The 25636-nt window shown below is 38.2% G+C and overlaps 1 protein-coding gene across 5 annotated transcripts in view; it reads left to right on the forward strand.

Moving 5' to 3' along the window:
• Positions 1 to 23907, forward strand: part of MSR1 (macrophage scavenger receptor 1) — a 57666-nt gene extending 33759 nt beyond the window's left edge. For 4 of the 5 annotated variants that reach the window (XM_040966299.1, XM_040966298.1, XM_040966301.1 and 1 more), the window contains 2 exons: positions 12353 to 12541; positions 23180 to 23907. In XM_040966299.1, coding sequence (XP_040822233.1) covers positions 12353 to 12541; positions 23180 to 23313 — 323 coding nt within the window. In that variant the 3' untranslated portion in view covers positions 23314 to 23907. Of the gene's footprint in view, positions 1 to 739; positions 2118 to 12352; positions 12542 to 23179 lie in introns of those variants that run through there. The other variant, XM_040966302.1, reaches the window with a different exon arrangement.
• Positions 23908 to 25636: the final 1729 nt, after the last annotated feature.

Genomic DNA, 25636 nt, shown 5'->3' on the forward strand with positions numbered 1-25636 from the left:
AACTTATACCGTGGCATACATTCAGTTACTCTGCAGTCAGGCTTCACACTCAGTTAGGTAAAGAATTCCAGAGCTAGAAAGTAGAAAAAAACAAACACAAAGCACCATACTTTTTCTCAAGAATAAAGACTGTAAACAATAATCTAATCTCAAAATGCCAGACTCATACATACTCAGATGAGGGGAAAACCTATATTTGTCCTTTTAGGACTACTTCTTGAAATAAATCAAGTTTTAGTTTTTCATGATACATATTTTTTGTGAATTTTTCAAGACTGCATGGATTTTAAAATTGTTTGAATTAAGCCATCTTTTAATTCTAATTTGCTCAAGTTTTTTAAGATACCTTCATATAGGTGTATCAAAATCATCATAATGCAGTAATTGAGTTTCCTAGTCCTGAACTCTTAATAATTTATGTTTCTTTTGTTTTGGCTTAAATAAATAATACTACCTTCAACATCCTCATGTGATATTGTGGAAATCTTAATAGCGAATTTTCCAGAAGTAGAATAACTGATTCAAAGGTTATACGCATTTTACAATTTGATCAATTCTTGCAAATGGTTCCAGAAGGTAATACCAACTTACTCCATAGGAAATTGATTCCTAACATCTTTAATTCTGGTACAAAAAGTCTTTATATTGAATTATTTTGGCATAATTAAAAATTTTTTTTTCAGACACAATTTAAATACAACAAAATAATCGTTGATTTCCTCTTTTACGTATGTGTTAGGACCAAGTTCAACAGGCTGATCGAATTAGGGCAGGACCCTTTTAAGATCAGATGGCTTGGGCAGGACACCTGCTGCATCTCATTAAAAGACCTATCAACTCTGGACAAGTCATCAGCACAACTGAATTCCAAGATATTCCTTGTGACTCCAAACAACCTTGATGCCTGTGTCCAGCCTGCTTCCACACGACCTCCTCTCCTGGTCCTTGGTGCTGCTTGGACCTCTGCTGCCATGTTCACACCACTTCACGCTCTAGGTCCCCACCCTGGTTACTCTATTCTAGCTGGGATGAGTCCCATGCACTGACAGGTAGGCCCTCCAACCAGCCCTGTGATATGTTGCTGATACTGGGGGCTCTCCATACCCACTCACCTAGATTTTTCCTGAACCTAAAATTTAATAGATTGGGTTCTATGAGAAACCTCTTATATGCTGATTATATGTGGTCTCTTTACGTTTGATACATTATTCTCAAGCAGGTATAAGGAAGACATAAAATAAAATGCATCTATGAAATCATTCATGCACTCATTATTTTAGTATATGTCCTTTACTTGTGGAGCTGAGCATAACAGCTGGGAAGGTAGATATGTCTTCTGGACTTAGAGCCAGTTGTCTCTGGGAGACATGGCCAAATCAACAGGAAACTATGACATGTCCAGGTTAATACTGGGCATAGACCAGGCATGTAATGGTTTTAAAAAAGTTAATGACTTTTTGTTCCTTATAATGTTTTTCAAACATTTGATTTTTGACTATTTACCTTCCTGTCTTGACAGTCCCCAAATTACAGCGCATTCTTTCCCCAAGTTTTAAAGTGAAGTAAAGTGGCTCTTGGATAATGTACTCAACATAAAACTTTCCTTTTATTTTCTGCCACTTTCCCCCAAAATAATTTGATCAAGAAAAAGCAGTGCTGACAATTTTTTTTTCCTAAACACCATTCCATATTTTATGGTTTAAGTGACCAGCATAGATCCTGGAGGAAAAGGAATATTTCTAGGGAGCTGGAAATACTCTGTGTAGGTTTAAAAAAGTGAAGAAAATGAGGCTGGAAAAAAGTCAGGAAAAGTTAGACAAAAATGGCATAAGAAAAATGTAAGATGCCATGTCATTTTTCAGTGTCTGTGGGTTGATTCGCAGAAGCCATTTTGACAAGTGCCCTTTCCATCACATCACTGCCGGGTCACACCATTCAGATTCTAGCAGAGTTCTGAGCAGTGTACCCATGCCCAGCTCACCATTTCCATTCCCTGCCTTGCATTAAAAAAGCAGGGAGGGGGCGAGGATGTTGTAACACCTACCTCACAGGGTTGTTGTGGGGATCAAATAAGATGTGTGTGAGAAGAGACTCTGTAAAATCATAAAATGCTTTAATTAGAGTTGGGGTGGGAGGCATCTTATTCAGTTGCCGTTAACAAGTTTGTGAATCTTGGTGCTGGGTGACATGCCTTAGAAGCCGTGGAGAAGCTGGTGGGAGGGTTAATCTGGAGAGCTCAGTGATTTGGGGTTCTGGAAGCTGAAGGCTGCTTGGCAACACGTGGGGCCGCTGGGGGCACTCTGACCGGGGTCCTTTCGGGGTTCTGGACCCCGTGCACAGGATGGAGCTCCAGGACTTCCTACACCACTTCAACACCGTCCAGATATGCTCGCTGAGCCCAGACGTGCTGGGCCCCAGCCCTGCAGGAGGCGCCTGGCACATCAACACCTTCCAAGGCCGCTGGGTGCGCGGCTTCAACTCGGGCGGGAGCGCTTCCCTGAACTGGAACTGCTATTCCTCTCTCATGTAATACAGAGGTGCAGATGTTTTAAATCTGTAATCAGAATAAGAGTTAAAGAAGATGAAAATGCAAGAAGCCAAAGAAATATCATGGAGGAAACGAGAGATGCTAGAGAATGAGATTTTATGTTAGATAGAACTACACAACTGTGACCAGATCGCAAATCAATGAGTTTGTCTGAGCCTAGTGGAAGAGCGCTAGTTATAAATAAAAGGAACGACTAAACAGAGAGCACGCCAGAGGCCAGAAGCTGTCAACAGAGGTCAGAACAAAATGTCAGGCTAATAAAACAGGAATCCAAAAACTCCAAAGGACAAAACACAGCCCAAGATGGTGTGGATGAGAAAGTTCCAAGAAGAGCTGAAACAAATTGGAGTTGTCAGTGGTGCCCTCTGACTCTGTACCTGCATGACACCCAGATCTGCAAAGAAAAATAATGAGAAAAATAATGAGGAAGGAGGAGAGAATCTGCCAGTCATCTGGTCTTCAAAACTGGCCACCTAGCGACTGTGAACAGCCAGCTAATGGGAACAGGTAGAGAAGTGGGACCTGTTTGAGCCTGGTTGAAGTTGATGTGACTTGCTGTTTCACCCTGCACTCACGACAGGTGGAGGGCAGTGAATTTTTCTGTTAGCAAGCCTCGGGTCACACTGGATATCTTGGGGCAATTCCAAGGATTCAGTTCCGAAGTCATCTGATATCCCAGACTATCGACTGTTAGGTGTATAATACTAGTTCTGATTTTTCAAAGCAGGCAACACAGACTTTGCTTTGTCTCTTTAAACAAAATAGTGTATAGCCAGTTCAAATGCACAAAATATGCCAGTTACAGTACTATAAAATGAAAAGATGCATGCACCAAACTTAGTGGTTGTTACAGTGGGTTGTCTGCTGTGTTCTTATCTGAACTTGGAAGGGTAAGCATTTCATTCATGCAATAAATAAATACATAATCCTGCTATACAATTAAATGGTTTGTGAGGATTTGTCCTAAATATTTCAGTTACTGCTGGTTTGTTAGTATGTATATTTTTCTTATGCCCAATAAAAGTCTAACTAGGATGCAAATTTTGAGTATCCTATTTTGAAATGCATACAATGATAAGAAAAATTCACTAATCTTTGGTCTGAGTTCTACCAAAGATGTGGCTCAGTCATGGATGAATTCTGGTCACTCTCAAAGCATTCAGTTAGGTAAAGTAAAATCTCCTCTGATGACTGTACAGTTGATAATCAGTGCAAGGTACTTTTGATATATGATCATCTATAATCCTCTGAAGAGCCCTTAGGATGATTATTGGTTTTATCCCCATTATGTAGATTAGAAACTGATGCCTATGGTCACATAAGAGAGAAGGAACACAAATCCAATACCTGTGATTCCAGTTAATTCCTATACAACTTTTACGGATTGTTTTATTTATAAATTTTATAAGATTGTGTGTGTGAGAGAGAGAGAGAAGGAAGAAGAAAAAGCAGTGATTTGTTGAGTTCTCGTGAGTAGATTTCCAAAAGATTTCTAATACATTGAAAATCTTAAAAATTTGTGTAGTAGGTCAAGTTCCAAAAAGAGTTCTTTGTTAATTTTTATTTGTTTATGTTTCTACCTTCACAACTACTCCAGCTGTTGCCTGCAGTCTTCTTACCAAGTTTGTTGCCCAGAAATGTGGTCTTCCTGTGGTGCTTCCATCACCACGAATAGGAATTACTTACGTGCACCGGGGGAAAAGATCCTTGTTAGTGGTCTGTCTTCCTAAATAACGGCTCAGTTTTAGCATTTTTCAGTATCCTTTGTCTGCTTTGATGTCTTTCTTATTTTACTGTTTCTCTTTATTAACTCTACAATGTGATTTTCTCAGTTGCATAAGCTACAAGTGAACAAAACACATTGTACTTGAGCAGTGATAGCTGTGCATAAATGCTGACTCTTGATAGTGGGGTGGCTAAAGCTTTCTGTAATAAATTGTTACTAAATATGCACAGCATTTCATTAACACCTTAGATGCATTTCTGAATATGTCTTATCAAGTGAAACAGATTTAAATTGATAATGGACCCAGGGGTTAGTAGTTGTCCTGTTAAGTGCCCATCCCAGCAGCCCAACTCTCCCCAGAACCAATTAGAAGGGAAAAAAAAAATCAATACAGTTCCAGCCAGGTCTTTTGTACTAACAAAAACTGCAGTTCACTGGGTATGTGCAGAGATGCAGATGTACAAAGATCCAACACACAGCTTCCCTTTTCTCTGCAAGCTCTGAGGACTGGCTGGCCTTGGTTCTTTTCGGCTTCCCAGTCTGCAGTATGGAATCTAGCCTTTACATAAACACACTGTCTTTTATATTGCTCAGATTTAAGTGTTTCCCAAGGATAGCTTGTTGTTTGAATCCCGCAGAATGGCAACCTTTGGGAAGGTACAGACCTTACAGAGTGAATCTCCTCTTCCAATTCCATGGAACAATGTGGGTAACTTGCTGGCACAAGACATGTCCAAGAAACCATGCCTTCCCCCAGCTCCCACTGTGGCTGCACCTGCTGACTCCTCCTTCCTTGAGATACTGCTGTCATTCCCACTTCTGGCCTTCCCTCAGGGCTTCTTCACATGCTGCTCAATACGCTTCAGAGTGGAATTCCAAGGCCTTGATATTCTGGGGAGCTATTGAAAGGAATGACGATGTGAGTTCTTTTTATAAAATGACCCTAATTCCTAACAGTAGTTTTTGTCATTCTGCCATTCCATTTCTTAGGAATGCTGAGAGGCAGACAAACCCCTTAACTGAAAACAGATATTCAGTTTCTTGACACATTTTTATTAAAAATCCACATGGCTTACAGCATACTTGATTGGTTCCTTGACATGTGATTATCTCTGGCTAGTCTAACGTCACCATCTTTGTAGAACTGGGATGCAGATGTTTCAGATTGAGATCAACTTTCTTTGTTGTCCTTCCAGTTCTTAAAGATGGCCTAAAATTGAGGTATTCTCTCGCTTTTACAGTTATAAAAACATGTTAGCTTTGTTTCTTACCAATATGCTATTTTCACATTAGATTGTCTTTTCATTAGGATGTTTCATGATTAGATGAAATGATCAAGATAAAACTATTTGAGAAGACAATACTTAATGAGATTAATGATTGATAGGATGACCTAGGTACTCACTTGGATATTCCTTGTCAAATGAACACCACTGATATATGCAGTTCTGTAAAAATTTAACAGCGAAATGGAATTAGATACCTTTGGGGGGTCTTTTGGCTTTATGGTTAATAAGCCTCTGGAGATACTAGAACCTTGCATCAAAGCGACTAGGATTGAATCCCCCCTCCACTTCCAGTTCCAACTTCCTGCTAACGTGTGGCCTCTAAAGAGGCAGATTAAGGGCAAGTAGTTTAGTACCTGCCACTCAGGAGATGCCAACTGTGTTCTTGACTAACCCTAGCTGTGGTGGTTGATTTGGTAAGTAAACCAGCAGATGGCATATCTCTCTCTATTTCTGTGCCTTTCAAATAAATAGAAGTAAATATATAAGATAGAAATTTCAAAAATAAAACAAATATTTTAATTCATGCATAGATTTTAAAAAGGAATACTCATTTTACATGAACTCTGAGGACTTCTTTAAAAGGGACTCTAAAAATTTTTGATGACCAAGTCGGATTATTCTTTTTACATTTATTTTATTTTTGTTGAAAAGTCAGCTATACAGAGAGGAGGAAGAGAGACAGAGAGGAAGATCTTCCATCCAATGATTCACTCCCCAAGTGGCCACAACAGCTGGAGAAGCACCTATCTGATGCCAGGAGCCAGGGACTTTTCCAGGTCTCCCATGAGGGTACAGGGTCCCAAGGCTTCTGGCCATTCTCTACTGCTTTTCTAGGCCACAAGCAGGGAGCTGGATGGGAAGCATGGTTTCCAGAATTAGAACCGGCACCCATATAGGATTCTGCTATGTGCTAGGCTACTGTGCCAGACTCAAGATTATTTTAAATTATATTTTTTACACACTTTTTGAAATATTCTTGTGTTTGTAAGAACCTTTTAAGTGGAATGTAACTGAAGCTTACTTATTCATAGGATGAATTGCATTACATAATTAAGAAGCATGGAAGATGATTTTTGCTTCAGGCATGGCATGATCTGGGAATTCAAATTAAGTATTTGACTCTCTCTCTGTTTCTCTTCATTTCTTACTTTCTCTTGAACATATGTTCCAATAATCATCAGGTTGACCTGTGTAGGCTATATTAACCAGAAAGGAAGTCACTTTCTTTTCTATAAAACAATTTTTTTTCTCTCTGTTGATCTTTGAATTTCCCCCTGCCTAACAGCCAGGTCTAGTGAAGGGTTTTAAATTGTCGAATAAATGCTATAAGCACCCAATTGTGGTAAAACAGATTCTCTCATAGTTCAAGTTGCACAACATAGAAAGATTAAGCCAACCTTTCTGAATTGTTTTATAATTTTTAGAAATATTTAAAAAATGATTTCTAGGCAACAGTGTATAAGCAGTGAATCAATCTTCCTGCAGTATGAGGTTATATTATGAAAATTTAATAACCAGTGATATAGGGGTCTGGCACAATGGCTCAACTGGCTAATCCTCCACCACCAGGTGCCAGGATCCCATATGGGCAATTATAAAACTACCCCAGGGTTCATAGTATTGATCTAGAGCTTGTTTTCAAGCTCTGGCAAACATTGGAGTAAATATGGTGGGTTTGACATACAGAGATTGTGATTTAGGAGATTTTTTTTTTTTTTTTGCCGCAGACTGATACACATGTGATTTCTGAAATGGTTCCTTGAAAGTCAAAGTAGCTCAAAGTCATTGAGAAATAGAGATCTGGTATAGAGATCTGGTATAGAGATCTGGATTTTGGCATTGAAATAATACAAATAATATTTCTAATATGTGCAAAGAGGCAAAAATGTTATTTCTCCAAGTTTATTAAGCAAGCGTGTAATACAGCTGGGGTGACAAACCTGGCTAAAGCAACCAAGGAGGTCCACCAGCTGGAAGTAGGAAACATCCTGTTTCATGACAGTGATTCTGCCTCTTCTCCAGTAAGTCAAAACCCGGGTCTTGCTATGAAATAAGTACCACATCCTGACTTCCAACTAGTATACATGTTGAAATATATCACTTACTTTTTTTATTTTTATTTTTACAGTTTTTATTGGAGAGGCAGATTTACGGAGAGAAGGAGAGACAGAGAGGAAGATCTTCTCTCTGCTGGCTCTACCCAAGTGGCCTCAATGGCCAGAGCTGAGCTGATCCAAAGCCAGGAGCTTCTTCTGGTTCTCCCATACAGGTGCAGGGTCCTAAGGCTTTGGGCCATCCTCTACTGATTTTCCACAAGCAGGAAGAGGGATGGGAAGTGGAGCAGCTGAGGTGTGAAACCTATCCTAGCACTTCCAAGGAGGATTATCCATTGAGCCATCGTGCCAAGCCCCTAAATTTTTGGTTTTAAAATTTTGTTTAAAAAGAAAAGAAAGCGAGAGAATGCACACTCTCATCCTATAGTTCTGCCCCAAATGTTCATACTGGCCAGTGCTAGGTGGGTATTGTGTTCAATTATGTGTTGCCTTCAATTATGTGAACCATCCTTGATACCTCCCATGGTCTTTTAGTAACACAAAGCCAGAGTCAGGAACTGCAAACAAGAACTGAAACCATACTGTGACTTAGGCTGTAGATGTCTTAAGCAGCATCTGCTAGGCCAATGCTTGCCATGAGAATACTGGCTCTTTTACGATCCAAAGTACACCATTATATATTTTTCTTGTTTTCTGAGAGAACACTTAGTGTGATAAGTTTAACATGGTCATGGCTTAAGCTTAGCAAAGGGAAGCAATGTTTCCATGAGGACAAAAAGAGCTGCTTGGATGAATTTTTGCAAGTTGAAGTTATCTCTCCTAACATAATTCTGGGCTCAGCTACTAGACATGAATGTGGTCTCTCATGTCATGTGCAGAGGTAATGAAGACATTGGACGCTATTGTCATCTACCAAGTAAGGCGGCCTAATTACAGTGGAAAAATTATGAGCTTAAACAAAATATCACACACAGTACCCAGGAGAAGGTAGATTTTCAGTCATCTTCATGACAGTTGTTTTAGAAAACTGTTTTACTTCATAAAAATGTATGGAGTTGTCAACTCTCTGAGTAACTGGACAGATTAGTGAGCCAAACTTAAGACATATTTTTCCCCGAAGACCATCCCTCAAATCTTCTTCATATTACTATTTCACAGACTCTAAGTTTCAGAAGAAAGTATAATTAACAATTCTGTTACTGTGATCTCTGTTCAACAGTTTAAAATGCATTCTCTCACATACTGTTCCATCTACAACCTCACTTTTGTTACATCTGAAAGCTCATTGGTAGATGCTATTATTTTCATTTTGTAAAGGGGCAAATGTAGGCTTATTGAAGTAAGGTCTCATACTGAGATCTCAACAGCTTAGAGGAAGAAGGCTTACATGTTGTAGATGTGACTTCTGTTTTTAGAAATTTGAAAGAATGTCAATGCACTTGATGTGGTTTTATCACAGGAACTTTTAAAAAGCCCCGGTCATTAACTTAACGTTAGACTTGGCTCTTTTTGTGTACCCGAGTTTTAAGTGAAGAACAAAAATTTTAAAAACCCAGAAATAGGTAAATAAAATCCTTTGTATTATTTTTTAAGTTTCTTTTTGTAAAATAACTTTAAAAATAACTTTCCTAAAAATAAAATATTAAATAATAACAAGATTGCTCTAAAATGACATTGAATGTTTCAACATATGAACACTACCCAGTTAAGACAACAGTATGCCCCTTGATGTTCTTAATTACTTGGTGGTCTTTAAATCCAGTGGCAGATATAGTCTTGTAGCTCATAAATCTTTGAAAAGGACTTGCTCAAACAACCATATTATGATTTTGTCATATTTATTTTTTAGTTTTGTTCATTTTCTACCAATATAACTTATTTTTGATTTGGTGGGGATATGCATAAATAATGAGTTTTTTTAAATACCAAGTCTTTCTTCTTAAGTATTTACCCATTCTTTTAATAAGTTTATTATGAAGTATCATATGATAATTAGAATAACACATCAAATATAGAAAACAATAGCTCTCTTTAAGTTACTGACTTTGATACATGGAGTCATGCAGCCTTATTCATAGTTTAGACTTGCATAATCTGAGCGTATCACAGCCTACCATGAGACACAAATTCTCAGTCTTTATTACAGTTACTCAGCAGTGGAAGCATGAGTGTGAAATAAGATCATGGATGAATTTTTTTTTATCCAGTAATTTCCAGAGTAACCCAAACATCTCTTCTCCAACTATCCTGCAGTCCTCAAATATTCTAGATCTGTATTTTCTTAAAATATTGGAAGAAAATAGTACACAAACTGTATGTTCTAATGTAGCCTCTTATCTAACATTTTGGTGAAAATTCAAAAACTTTTATCCAGTTATGTTTTATCCAAGTCTGTAACTTTATGGTTGTGAGTTCTAACACTTTGCAGTGTTTTTTAAAATTTCATGCCTACGTGAAACATTGGAACCTGACGTTATCTGGAAGTAGGGTGTGTGTGGACCAGCTTAAGTTGAAATCTTCCTGGTCTGTTGACTGAAATCAAGAGTGGTATGTGTAAGCATAGGGAGACTGAGGGGCACAGGCAAGCAGATCACAGCAGCTCCAACAGAGATCAGTGTACAAAACAAGGAATGCTGGGAATCACCAGATGCCATTCCAAGCTAGGACAGGCAGGAAGATGCCTCTGGAGCCCTCACAGGTGATGGCTCTCTTGACACCTGGATTTCCAAGTTCTAGCCTGCAGAATTGGGAGGGGGACAAATGACTGCTTTGAGCTGCGTAATCTGTGATCATTTGTCACAGAAGCTTTGAGACACTGATGCTCAGATGTGTCTTTGGCTGCTACCATCTTTCTAGACCACCTCATTCATCAGTGAGCACCACACCTCCCCTTGCATCTGAGGATGGCCCCTGGTCTTGTTGAGGAATCTAACAGAGTTTTACTGGAGAGGTAGGCATAATAGGAAGATAGAAGTGGGAGAATCTACATGCTGAGGCTGAACCTCAGATTCTACTGTCTCGGAGTATCTGCACTAAATTTAGATGCCAGATTTTCCTCACTGAAACTTCATCAGATGTCAGCCATCACAACTGTAATTTTACTGTTGTAAAAGATACAATCACTTTTCTCTGTTGAAGTCCTCTTTGTTTATATTGTATTCTTATTTTTTGGCCCAAGATTTCAGAACATTTTTTCCTCCCCTGAGTTTCTGCATAATACTTCAGATCTGTTACATTGTTCTACAGATAAATTTCTTCTTATTTATTTATTTGAAAGGTAAACTTGGAGTTGAGGAAACAGAGATACAGAAAGATCTCTGATAATCTGGATTACTGTCCAAATACCTTCAGTATCCAGTGGTAGGTCAGACCAGATCCGCGATATTGAATCTATCAGATCTCAGTTGTGTGGCAGGGATCCAGCTGCCTGTACTTGCACCTGCTGCGTGCTGGGGTCTGCATCCTCTCTTCTTAAGGAAACAGAGTTAGATGTGGAGTCAGGACTCCCATCTGAGGATTTCAGATGCAGGCGCCCCAAGTAGCAGATTTTAATTGCTAGTCCAGGCATCCACAGAAGTCAATCGTCAGTTCTTTCATTATTTGTTTTATTGCAAAGTCAGATATACAGAGAGCAGGTAAGACAGAGAAAATCTTCTGTCCAATGATTCACTCCCTAAAATACCGCAATGGCCAGTGCTGTGCCAATCCAGAGCCAGGAGCCAGGAACTTCCTCCAGGTCTCCCACATGGGTGCAGGGTCCCAAGGCCTTGGGCCATCTTCTCCTGCCTTCCCAGTCACAAACAGAGAGCTGGATGGGAAGTGGAGCTGCCGGGATTAGAACCAGCTCCCATATGGGATCCTGGTGTGTTCAAGGCAAGGACTTTAGCCGCTAGGCCACTGCGCCGGGCCCTACCATGCCCCTCTTAAGAATATTTTCTGTCTCTGCCTTTATTCTGTTTTTCAACTAAATGGTTTTTAAAACAAATGCTTTCTAGAATAGTGTGGTCTTTTTAAAGAATTTTGACACCTTTAGTGATTGTTATTATAGCTTTGATAGATTACTGCTATTTATCTGTCTACATTTAAAATGTACATGTTGAGTTGTAAAGAGACGACCATTGTGTTTATTTATGATGTATTTATGTAAACCTCTGTCACGTGATTAAGATACATAAAAAGTTTGATTAGACATTATTGACAACATTGTTTTTATTTCCATAGGCATAGTTCATTTTTTTTAATGCTTATTACTTTACCAATTTTTAAAAACTCTTAGAATATTTTAATTTTTATTTCATTATGGGGGCTCAAAAGATCTTCTTTATTTCTGAATTAATATTGTAACTGCAGTCACCGTGTTTCCTCTGGTAAAAGATAAGTTTTTCCCTTTTTCTGTTTAGGTTAATATAAAATATCTGCTTGTTGTCCGACATGATTAAAAGTCACTGTCAGTGAGTCATTTCACTTCGCTATGTATAATATTAAAAACTATTAAAATCTATATCACAATGATGAACATATGGTTGTTGAATTTTTCAAAGCTATAACAATGTAATCTTTACAGTTCTGATGCATGCAGTTAACCTCTTTGCCAGTAGGTGGTGCTAGAAAGTTTAACATTTATTCCAATAGTTGAACCTATTGGGAAGATGTGCTAAAATGTCTTTTTGAAAAAAAAAGTTTTTTTCGAGTAACATGCAATGATTAACCCCATTTTTTGTTTCTTTATTTAAAGCTTCAAATAAGACAGTTCGGCTGATTGGTGGCAACGGCCCTCATGAGGGGAGAGTGGAGATTTTACACAATGGCCAATGGGGTACAATTTGTGATGATCACTGGGAATTGCGTGCTGCAAATGTTGTCTGCAGGAGTTTGGGATACCCAGGAGTTAAAAGTGTGCACAAGGAATCTTATTTTGGACGAGGTAATTTGAAGAATACACACACACACACACACACACGTAATGAAATTCAGGCATTCTCTAGCGATATAAAATGACATAAAGACAAGAGCATAGAGCATAGAAAGAATTCTGTAAGTATCTTGTGAAATTTTTCTTTATTTTTAACGTGTTTAAAACTAACAGATATACAAATGTCATATTTTGGGTAAGTATGGATGTTTTCATTATATGTGCTCATTAGGTAATGTCTGGTCAGGTCAAATATCTTTTTCCTTTCAAGCAACTAGCATTTATTTATATATATAGTAACATATTATATATACTCTACTTTTTAAAGTAGTAAGTTAATGTTATCTATCTTCCTCGTCTCTGGTTTACTGGTCAAGCAGTCAATTCCAATCCCTCTCCTGTTTCTGGAACCACATTTTTTTCCCTAAGATACATATTACCACTCTTTTTTAAGGCTTCACATGTGAACGAGATCAAATGATATTTATCTTGGGGGCATGGTTCATTTCAGCAAAGGTAGTGATCTCCAGTTCTTTCCACGTTGTTGGGAATAACAAGGTATTTGCTCCTTTTTGTGGCTGAGGTGTACTCCTTTGAGCATATGTACCACCTTTTCATGATCCATTCCTTGATAAAGGGACACTTTGCTTCCATTCTCTGGCTGTTGTGAAGGGTGAGGCAGTAAGCATGGCAGTGCAGATGAGTTTTCTATAGCGGGATTTCAAGTGGGATTACAGGGTCATATGCTAGCTCTGGCTTTAGTTTTTGAGGAACTGTAGTAGTATCTCCCATAATGGTTGTACTAGTTGACAATACCACCAACCATGTACGAAGGTTCTCTCTTCCTCATCTTGCGATTTGCCTTACGGTGATAACACATCGTACTGCATTGAGTTGCTTCGTCATTGTGATTTTGATTGGTATCCCCGATTGAGTAATGATGTTGATCATTTGAACATGTTGGCCATTTGTATATCTTTCTTTGAGAAATGCTTGTTGATTTTAAAGGCTGAGACACAAGTGAGGGAGCTGAAGTTATGCCATCTGTTGGTTGAGTTCCCAAATACCCACAACAGCTGGGGATTGGCCAGACTAAGCCAGAAAGCATGGAATGAATCCATGAACGAGAGGGAGCCAATTACTGGAGTTATCGTATGCTGCCTCCCAGAATGTTTTAGCAGGAAGTGAGGATTAAGAGTGAACCTAGGACTGGAATCCAGGCATTTTATTTTCATTCATTTTTAAACATTTATTTTTATTTACTTGAAAGGCAGAATTACAGAGAAAGAGGCAGCATGGTGTTGGTGAAGGGAAGAGATCTTTCATTCACTGTTTATTCCCTAAAAGGCCACAGCAGCCAGAGCTGGGCAAGTCTGCGTTCTGGGTCATTGGTTCATCTTCCAAGTGTCTCACATGGGTGTAGCAGGCCACGCATTTGGACCATCTTCCACTGCTTTCTCGGGTGCATTGGCATGGAGCTGTTTAGAAGTGGAATGGTTGAGATACAAACTTGTACCCATGTGGATGCTGGCAATGCAGGTGGCGACCTAACAACTATGCTATAACATCAGCAAAAGAACGCAAAATAATGTGACATGTGGTCACACGGCATCCTAATCACTATGGCAATACTTGCACATTCATGATACGTTGAACACCTAGTATGGATTGATTTTTAAAATTTGCATAAAAATAAACTTCTATTTGAAGTATTTGTTCATGAACTTATTATTATTTTTTAAGCTGTTCACTTCTGAGAGAAAGCAGGCTGGAGTGCCCATATATGGGCTGCTTCATTATTCAATTGGCCTCAAGGGCCAGTGAGGGGTTGAAGCCAGGAGCTGGGCAGTCAGTCCAAATGTCTCATGGGGGTATCAGAGAATTTACAATTTACGTAAGTACTCTACTCCTGCCTGTCAGGGCTTCTTAGTAGCAGGAACTTCCAATTGGGAATCAAATGTTGGTTTTAAGCTCAGGCACTCAAATATGGATATGGCATATGAGCATCCCAATTGGAGGGATTATCCAAGCTAAATGAAAACCCCATCCCATCATGACATTTTATAAATGATACTGTTTAAGCTTATTAATTTTATAAGCTTTATGGATACATATGGGAGCACTGGAAAAATGGAGAGGTAATTGTATGTAAAATTGTAGAGATTAAATATAAGCATTTAAGACAGTCATAACTATAGTGATCAAATAGGGTGGTATGTCAAAGCATCGGCCAGAAAGCCAGGACAAGAACAATTTCTTTTTTATAATTTTTGCTTTAGATTTATTCTGTAACCCCCTTGAAATTTAATTTCATGTGTATAAATGAATAATCCTGGAAAAGCATGAAAATATGAGTTCCACTGCATGTCACTGCATGTTAGGCCCCGTTCACTTGCTGAAAGGAGCCCAATGGCCGGTGAAGCATTTTTCTCCCTCATCTTACACGTGAGGAAGTCAAGGCTTGGGGTCAGTAGTGGCTGTCCAATGTTCCGCAGCTGGAATTCGAATCGAAATAAGATTACTTCGCATGGGAAACTTAATCTGTTTCCCACTGCTCCATGTTGATTCCCAATAAAACCATGATTGCTGGTCAGTTTCTCATACTTCTCTTAAGAATAGGCTTCTCATTATCTATATTGGATGGTTGGTAGGTTATCCTATAGTGCTGTCTACATTAGAATACTGTAATTATGGAATTTTTGTATTGCCGTTAATTTCCCCTTTTGAAGAACGCAGAGAACTGACACACCTCGATTCAGTGAAGTTTCTATGGACATCTGCAGCAAATGCTCATAGATATAAATATTACGTATGACTCAGAAACTGTAGCAATTAGACATAAAATTATTCTATAGAATTCTGTGCAAAACTAATCTTGGGTTCTATCAACAATAAGTAGTCACTAAAGGAGTAATTAAAATACATCGAGGAGAGAAACCCTATGAATTCAAGCCTGAAACCAGTTGATGGTTTCTATCACTATTATATGTATTACAGATAATATGTGATAATACATAATATTCAATTTAATATAGAATATGTTCTGTCTGTATCACTTTTTAGTGATTCCTGTTCAGTTTTAGAAAGAAGGCTGCTTTCATCAAATCTTTCTGTCAACTGTTTTATCATCATTGTTCACATTTTTGGTAGACTGTAAGAGCTGTGAAGAGAAGGTTGATACCCTAAACACAGTGTTTTCATCCAGCAATGACACTTGTGGACCATGCTGTTTAACAACATACAATATCAGTGCATAGATCAAGGGCACTACAAATGTGAGAATTTCCTGGCTAAGTAGATTGGAAAAGCTACTATGATAGATTTCATAATTAAGATATGGACTCATTCCAAATGGGCACAGAAAATGTTCATCTTGAAACACTACTCAGTCACAAAAAGAGACGAAATTCCATCTAATCCAATAACATGGCTACAACTAGACAGCATTATACTTAGAGAAAAAAGCCAGTGTTGTAGTATAAATATCATATATTTTCTGTGATATGTGGCAGCTAACACAGAACACCAGAAAAGGATTGTCGGAATGAAATGGTCACTTTGGGATATGATGGCCACTCTTATTCCTTGTTTATAATCCAGCTTAAATATGATCCTGTGGTCTTTGTACTTTTTACTTGTTGAAGATTATTGAGTAGTGGTAAATTCACTGTGAATATAGAGTAGATTAAAATGATGTTTTTGAAAATACTGTTGAAGAGGGGGAAGGTAGGGAAGAATATTGGGGAAGAAGGAGAGTGGGGGAAATGTGCTTGTCTTCTTCATACGAAACACATGGAGCTCATATAACCTGTTATTTTTATATCAATAAAAATTTTAAAAGATTTCTTTAACATCTAAAAGATATTTAGCGATAATATCTATGCTTTATCGGATGACAGCTACATGTCAGACATGGAGCTAAATACCTGAGGAATATTGGTATTAGATCAGAATTGTATCCCTTCTATCGTATCATGTTTAAAAGATGGACTGAAGCAGGAGTCACAGGGGCGAAAGTATTTTTAGACAGGAAAAACCGTTTAGTTTCATAAAGAGACTAGAAATAAGATCCTAGAATGGTATGCGAAGTTGCTGTGCCCAGGGTAAGCCCTGGGCACCAGTCTCTAACGCTTCCTCTACACGTCTGACTACAAGAAGCAAAGCAATATGGAATGTGTAATTTGCCACAATCAAATAAATACATCCTTGCAGTCTTTTTTCCATTCTACCACACCATCAAAATTTTCTCAAAGGTCACCAAACAAGAGCTTAACATCTTTCTTACACCTGTGAAATTTAACCCCAACATGAAATTTTCTCAAAGGTGATAAGGTAGAAATTTTTTCCCGAAAAGAGAAATAAGAAACAACAAACCCTCCAACTCTTGGTCACCAGAGAATCAAACGATGCAGTGAGTCATTCAACAACACGGAGCTCCCGTTCAGTTCCCACAAGGTTGTGTGGGGAGAGAATCCGTTTCTCTGATATCGGGAGTCTACAGAAGGAAAGGTTATTTGCTTCAAATAGAAAATTGTGTGAGCCATTTCAAGCAATTGTTAAAATCTATGAGATAAACAGTTGCAGTTCCAGAAGAGGATGTGTAGTTCTCAGCCGTGGTGTCTTACCTGGAAGATGATTAAGAACCATTCAATTTTTGAAATAGCAGTAGGTGAATGACTTGTATTTCCAGCATGTATCTTTTTTTTTAAGATTTATTTTATTTTTATTGGAAAGTCAGATATACAGAGAGGAGGAGAGACAGAGAGGAAGATCTTCTGTCTGTTGATTTACTACCCAAGTGGCTACAATGGCCAGAGCTGCACCAATCTGAAGCCAGGAGCCTCTTCTGGGTCTCCCACGTGGGTGCAGGGTCCCAAGATTTTGGGCCGTCCTCAACTGCTTTCCCAGGCTCCAGGCAGGGAGCTGGATGGGATGCGGGCTGCCAGGATTAGAACCAGCACTTTTATGGGATCCCAGTGCATGCAAGATGAGGACTTTAGCTGCTAGGCTATTGCATCAGACCCCCAGCATGTATCTTTACAGATTAAAAAAAAATACAGAGCTTGCCAAATGCTCAATTAACATAATTTAATCAATATGAGCTAGTTTCATAAAAAAAAGTCCCAAATTATCGTAAAACAAAGCAAACTTTTTTCACAGCTGCATTTAGCAGCTTGTTTCTTTAACATACCTATAGAACAGTTTTTAAACCTTTTATTACAAAGATAAATCCAAATTTGGAGCTATGATAGTACTACAGGTGCTTTAATTTAGGGAAACCAGCAACTTACAGCAAGTTTTACTTGTGGTTCCAAAGTGAAGATTCCACACCCAAACTTCATCCTTCTCAGAACATGAAGACTTGCCATGAACTTAACATGTATATTTTCCACTTAAACTTCCGAAGCACACCATTGGAGATAGCTGCCTTGAGCTGCGTGAGCCTCAGGGATGGTCTACCCACCAGGACACTTTTTTTTTCCCTCAAAAGCCTTTATCCATTTCTGCTTCATCTCTAGGAATGTCTGGTATAAAGCACCAGTAAGAAAGAAAGGAAGTGGTTCAAGATGAGGACAAGAAAAATATGTTCTTTTAAGGAAGCAATAAAAATATAGAGTTTATGTGATTGTTTATATAGTGACAGGTCTCACGTGCTCTTGGCATAGCTGTCTAAGAACTCTTTTTGATGAGGCTGTGTGTCCGTGGTAATTGATGACACCACACGTGTCCCAGAGTTTTACCATTATAAAGTTTTCCAGGATTTGGTTTTCCTCTCACTTTGTCAGGCACCCTGTGAAGCGGATCGGAAAGAGTAGGCTTCCTGTCATAAGTCCCCCTGTGACTAAGGAGCTTTGGGTTGAAACCGCAACTCGGAGTTCCAATTTCCTTTCTGATAAAATGAGAGTAATGCCAAGCCAGCAGGTTTGTTATGATTGAGTGAGTCATCGTATTCAAAGTGCCTACTACCAAGCATGACTCATGGCACTGCTGGACAGCGAAGGGCATCCCTGCTGGCAGAAATACACGCTGTAGATGATCATGCTTGCCATTCGCTTTTAGAAGGAGAAAAGCCAGATCAGTGTTGCATTGCACTCATCTAGTGACATTGCTGATGTTCTAAGGGTCAAAATATTAAGTGTGGCTTTCCGTCGTGCTAAGCTGTGTCCCGAGAAGCGCGTGCTGCAGGAGGTCTCACAATCTCGTGGCTCCATGCCTGGCTTGTATCAGATCTCCGTCTACAAAAGACCGATTAAACAATTTATTGATGGATGGATCAATACATTTTACAAACCAAGCACAGTGATCTCAGTGACAGAAATAATAGAAACAGGATGATTTATTTTGAGGGAAATAATAAAATTTTAAATAACTCTATCCTCTGCTTCATTGGACTCTGTGTTGTAAGAGTCAGATTTACATTGTAAACTGATTTGGGATTAGAATTGGCGAGCAATCTTTTCATGTAAAGCGATGGCTTATTTTTCACTCCTCCTCCTCAAGTTTGTAGTTATTCTCAGGAGGGGCAATAAAACGATTTCGAATACAGATTAGAGGTCGGTGCGAAACTCAGAAGACGGAGTGGCTTGTGAAAGAGAGACTTGCATTAGCGTTTTAATTATTTATTATTCTCTAGGAAAGTAGAAAGAATCAGATTAATATTATATTGTACATAATTACTAAGCTGAAGTAAAAAGAAAAGAAAAAAACCTCTTAAGTTTTATCTTCTTTATGTAATTCCCTCCTTATGGAAAGAATATAATTTTCTGGAAACAGTTCTTCCTTTTCTCTTTTTCTATTGTTTTACAAAGCAAACCTGGCTTACCAAAGATAATGCTTGTTAGCTGTAAGAACAATTAGTTTTCCAGTTGTAAGCAAAATGATTTATAGGAAAAAGCTTAAAGCGTGCGCCTTTAAATAGGTTCTTTCATGTGGATACACCTTTTGCATAAAATGGAATGTTCTTTTTCCTTGAGTGGATAAAACTGGTGAAGTCAAGGTGGAAGGAGGCGGTATCTGGTGTTTGTTATTTTGTCACCTAGGTTTACAATTTTGAAGACAGAAACGAAAAGAAATCCTGAAACTGAATGCCATCATTTAATTATCCTTCATGTTGCTGTTTTAACTACAACTTTCTTGTTGCATCATCAGATTTCTAAGTGATATTTCTTTTAACAATGTGAGGGCATACAGAAGGTAATAAAGGCAGCTCTTTATCTCTGAGCTGTCATCATTGGAGTAAAAGCAACCTCGAAGATGAATAAAATAATAAATCAATTCTTACATATTGCTTCCTGCTCAAAGAAAAATTTAAAATATAAATATTTGTGTTTTGGATCTTAAGTAAGTTAGTCAAGAATCTGTGGAGCTCACACCATATGCATTTTGTTATTCGTAGTAGTAAAGGCAGTACTGAATATGGAATAGCGTTATCTATTAAGGGTTTTAGGTGTAACCTCAGCTATGCCCACAGTGCTGGTAGAAATAGATATCATTATGAGGAAAGTAATTTATGATAGCAGAGGTTAGAAAACTTTCCCAAGTTTAGATACATGTTACAGCAATAGCAACTATGGTGGTAGTTGTGTGTGTGTGTGTGTGTGTGTCCGTGGTCTATCTGTGAAAAGGCATGCCTTAGCCTGGCTCTCATAGCACACTTTCCACTAGATGGAATGACCCAATAAGTTCTGAAGTGCTTGTTTTGCTGATTTTTTAAGATTCAGAGAATGGTGAGTGAAGATGGATTCTGAGCCTTATTTTAGCCCCATAGTTTTATGGTGCCTCTAATAAAATTGAGAGAATGCATGGCTTTTCGTGAACTGCAGGACTATCCCCACACTTTACTTTCCATGCATCTTTAGCTCTGAACACATAGCTGTGTGAACACAGATAAGTCCCATCTAAAAAGTCTTAGAGGTGATACAAATTCATGTCACCCAGCCATGACTAGATATAATCAAAATACATTCAGAGACTTCCAACTACTAGTAATTTCTGTTTTCTAACTTACCTATCCAGCAACTAATCTCAAATCTCATCACTTTATTAGCTATCTGGCTCATGGTTAAAATCTGATTACTACATTTTTCATAAAAGAGGTGATAATGTAAATATCAGATTAAAAACACCCAAATCTCCTAAGGAAATAGCGTTATCTGTCTCTTTAAAAGGGGGGGCTTGAGGGGAAACGGTATTATCTGTGATGTATACTCTCAAGTATTGAAAACCATCCTTATAAAACTCAGAACCCTAGACAACATCTGTATTGCTCTTTGAAAACTCAACATCAATTTGTCCTCCTCTAGCCATCCAGTTGTAAAAGAAGTCATACATGTGCAGATGTAGAAACAGAAGGAAGTGAGGGAATAAAAGAACAGCCAAAAATACCCACATCAATTTTGCATAACGTTCTGCTGTGTACAAATCATTATTCAGAAGCAGAAATAAATAACAGCAACAGCAAAAATCTTCGAGTGATGTTATTATCTGAGGAAATAAAAAACAAATTTGCCTTTTATGTTTAGAGTTTACATGAGGATAACATTTTTATGAATTTTACACTCCCCTTGCATTAATTTTTAACACAGAAAACACTCAGAATAAAACGGAGAATATGTTTTAAATAAATTTTTCCCTAAAGCACAATAGTCCTGAATATATTAATACAAAAATAAAATAGCAAATCTTTGGAAATTATTTCTATAACTCTATGTGGACATGTAGGTATACAATGAATATTTTAATGCTAAGTGTCATCAGATCTTCCTCTGGACTCTAACCTCCATTATTTTGAGAAAAATCATATACTCTTTCAAAGTCTCTATCTAACAAATGCAGTAATAAACATTACAAGGCCATTGTAAGAAGGAAATTTAGAATTCTGTGGGAAAAGACCTAGCATATTGCCTCATACGCAAATACCCAAAACATGATTAATGTGTCTGATTCCTTCCTACATAGCCAAACACAGAATTACTTACTGGTATGATATATATATTGCATGGATGTGCGTCCTCAGCAGAAAAAGAACTTGAATAGGAACCAGGATTCTATAAAGAGTAGTAATGTTGCATTGACTGTGTGATCTAAGTGCTTCATCCATCTGCAATGGATCTTAGGCAGAGGTCGTTCTAGGAGACTGGGTTTTGATGTGGCTTTCCCAGCTAGGCACTCAAAATAGATTTGTCAGGTGAATGAATCTGATCATTCAGGTGATTGCAGTCAGTCTTTGCTTCAAGGCACCGTTCTGGGCAGGCACAGGTGAGGATGCTGTGTGACCTTGGAAGAACTTCCCTATTCTCTCTGATTTTTGGTTTTTTCATCTGTAAAACGGATTGTGCAATAATAGTAGTCAATTGCTTAAGGTTATTAAAAGATACAATCAGATAATAGACCCATAACACTTTAAATCTTCCTCGTCGGAAATTTTTTAAACAGCACAATTAGATTTCCAGTATTCTCCCCACAAACGTGACATCCTAACATTCAGGAATGCCTTTACAGTAGTTTCCAAAAGTGTGTGTCCATGTGTGAGTACATTAATCAGCTGAATAATTTTCTTGTTGTGCTGGTCAACTGGGAATTGTTGGGAGGATTCTCCCAGTTCTCTTTCTCTGCTGTATTAAAACTCTGTCCTGCTGAGATATAATCCAATGACAAGATTTACAAAGTTCAAAGCAAAGCACCACGCAGCCTTCTGGGTGCAGAAGCACCCTACTGTCCTGTGTGCAGAATTGTGACAGAGCCATGGTTCACCCTGAAGTTCCACATCTGTGTATTGATATAATTTATGAATGCCCATAAGTGTAATAAGTGTAACGTATAAATATCCCACCATTTTGGCTCCCTTTTGGGTCAGCATGGAGATGGTCATATAATTGGGACTTGCAGAAAATTTCTGTAGACGTCATACAACTCAGAGCAAACACGGCCAACATGCTTACACATGAAAACATGTCCTATCTGGAGAGAGCAGTTCAATGTTCTGGCAGGGCTTCTGATTTAGAAATCATATTATGTTACTTTTGTCTGTATTGTCTGCCTTAAAATTTCAAGATGAAAAGGCTCATGATGGAAGCAAGCATTGCAAAAACAATTTGAGCTCTTCAGTGTCGCTACTGTTGTTATTGCTGTTGTTTGAGAGGCAGACTGAAGAATTTGGTTTATTATGTATGCCTTCTGAGCCTGGAACGGAATCCTGGTCTCCCCTGTGGGTGGCGTAAACCAAACTGCTTGAACTGTCACGACTAGTTCCCAGGATCTGCATTGTCTAAAAGGTGGAATCATGAGCTTGAGCTGCAAATTCAACACAGGCACTCTTGGCGGGCTTTTATTCTCTTTCAACTCTTAAAAATCAGTGGCTCATGAAAATATTTTTTTGGTATTAGAAACATTGTATTTTAATCTTTAATAGATTAAAAATCAGATAATATATGTACCTTTATTATAGTTCTTATTGCTTTGTATTTTGCTAATTTACTTGCTGACCAAGAAAAATTTCTGAGACAAGGGATTAATTTCGGAACCCTAGGAAAGAGCGTGAAATGTTGATATTGCAATACTCTGTTGTTTAGAGACTGAATTAATGACTTGCCCTCTCACACATAAGCACTAAACCATACTTGCTAATGCACTTGTATCTGATTATTTCAGGCACTGGTCCAATATGGCTCAATGAAATACTCTGTTTGGGGAGAGAATCATCCATTGAAGAGTGTGCTATCAGACAGTGGGGTGTGAGAGTCTGTTCACATATCGAAGATGCTGGAGTCACTTGCACTTTGTAATACATCATCATTCATTGAGAAATCATGTTTATTACCTTTGCTCCAATAAAATTACTTTAATGAAAATTTAAAAGAGAATACTATTCAGGCAACTGCTTTGAGGCAGCAGTTAAAGTTGATCTCTGCAATCCTGTGATCCCAATAGATGCTGATTCTTTCTGGCTGTTCCACTTCCAATCCAGCACCCTGCTGAAGGCCTAGGAAAAGCAATGGGAACCCCATGGGGGTACATGAAGAAGCTCCGGAACCTGGCTTCAAGTTGGCCCATCGCCACCTGTGTGGCCATCTGAGTCAGTGGATGGAAGAGTGATCTCTCTTGCTTATTCCCTCCCTCTCTGTGTGTGTCTGTAACTCTTGCGAATAAATAAATAAACCTATTTAAAACACTGCTCAAGGAAACATATTTGGAATCATGAAACAACTTTTATAATTTGTGTATAGCTCACCTATTTTAACCCATTCGACTTTTAAATTAAAAATTATAATTATATATCAAACTGATATTTCAAAGTATAAAGCCTCTGGATCCTGAAGACTAATGAAAATGAAGCATGCAAATCAAGGAGTCCAAGTTATGCTGTCTTCATGATGTTGCACAATTTGGCATTTTTGTCTTCCTTGCAGCCTATTTAGTTGACTTCAGTTACTTCATGAATAAAGGAATGGTTGGAATGATTCCTTTTTTGCCTGGTTTACAAAATCTCCAACTTGCATACATTGTCAAAGAAAGAATACCATATTCTGAATATACAATAGTGGGCAGTAGCATTTAAAGCCCTATGTCTAGGTTATAGTGCACCAGAGAGCTTTTTACACATAGCCATTTACTGAACTTTAAAAGTAGTGTCAAGCAGGTTATATGAGGAAACACCTCATTACTGTTTATGTACAAGTGATCAGTAAGTCAGAAATGCCAATGGTAAACATGGAGCTTAATTTGTTGCATTTTAAACTGAATGGAACTTTCTGGTGGTGATGACCTTTCCAGAAGCACATGGAGAACATGCGTGTCAAATAGGATCTCAGAAAAGTTGAAGAGGAAATAAAAGAGGTATTACCTGGCAAAGAGCCTTAAGTCCTACTTCATGTTTGTGAAATGTCATGGTTCTGTAAATCTCCATGGTTTTAAGCCATGCTCAAACAGTAGTTTTGTGTGTTGACTGATCCAGGGACCTCTGTCAGTCTACAGAAGGAAAAACAAGGTTAAGAGAAGCACATGCCTTCAGAAACAGCAGCATTAAAAACACCCAAAGTCAAATCCTCCCAATAAAAGAATTTGGAATAAGTATTTCATTGTATTTCATTAATGCAAAAAGAAAAGATTTTATTTATCCTATTGGTACAATTCCAGGAAGACAATCACACTTCTCTCAGTCTCCTCTCCCCAATACTTCTTTCTCCCTTAGCTCGCTCCAAGCAGTATTTGCACAGGCATTTTAATCCACTCTATTTTCAGGCTTTATTTGCCAATAATCATAATATTCAACAAGCATAAAGTAAAAGACCACATTTCCTCTGAAGTATATAGACAGACTAAAAATGCAATCCCATTCCAAAGTGACCACTTCATCCCTACATCTTTGTGTGTTCTCAAATATCTGCCACATACTGGAAAAACCATGATCAGTGTCTTCCTGAGACTGATTATCCTGCTAAGCATCTGATTTTCATTTGCGACAGTTTCGTTGCAAAAGACAGGATTACGTTCCTTTTATGGATGATTAGAAGTTCATAGAGTGGATGTACCTCATTTTCTTTATCCAGTCATCAATTGATGGACATTTGGATTATCTCCCTGTCTTAGCTATTCTGAATTGAACTGCAATAAACATGGATTTATAAATAACTCTCTTGCAAGTTGATTTCATTTCATTTGGGTAAATTTCCAGGAGTGGGAGAGCTGAGTCACTGGGTAGATCTATTTCCAGATTTCTGAGGAATCTCCACCCTGTCCTCCATAATGACTGTAGTAATTTACATTCCTAGCAACAGTGGATCAGAGTACCTCTTCCTGCATCCTCAAAACATTTTTAAAAATGTTTTCAGAGGCTGTTCTTTCTAACTTTGATGAGGTGAAACTTCATTGTTGTTTTAATTTGCACTTTCCTAATGTCTGGTGAACCTGAAACTTTTTTCATGTGTCTGTTGGTCATTTGTTTTTCATCCTTAGCAAATTGCCTGCTCATGTTCTTTGAGCAGTTCTTGACTGGACTGTTTATTTTGTTGTGTTTCTTGAGTTCTTTCTATGTTTTGAATATTAATCCTCTATCAGTTACATAATTTGCAAATACTTTCTCCCATTTGGTTGCTTGCATCTCCAGTT

The sequence above is a fragment of the Ochotona curzoniae genome, unplaced genomic scaffold, assembly GCF_017591425.1.
Source record: "Ochotona curzoniae isolate NIBS_2020 unplaced genomic scaffold, NIBS_Ocur_1.0 scaffold_4505, whole genome shotgun sequence".
Classification (NCBI taxonomy): Eukaryota; Metazoa; Chordata; class Mammalia; order Lagomorpha; family Ochotonidae; genus Ochotona; species Ochotona curzoniae.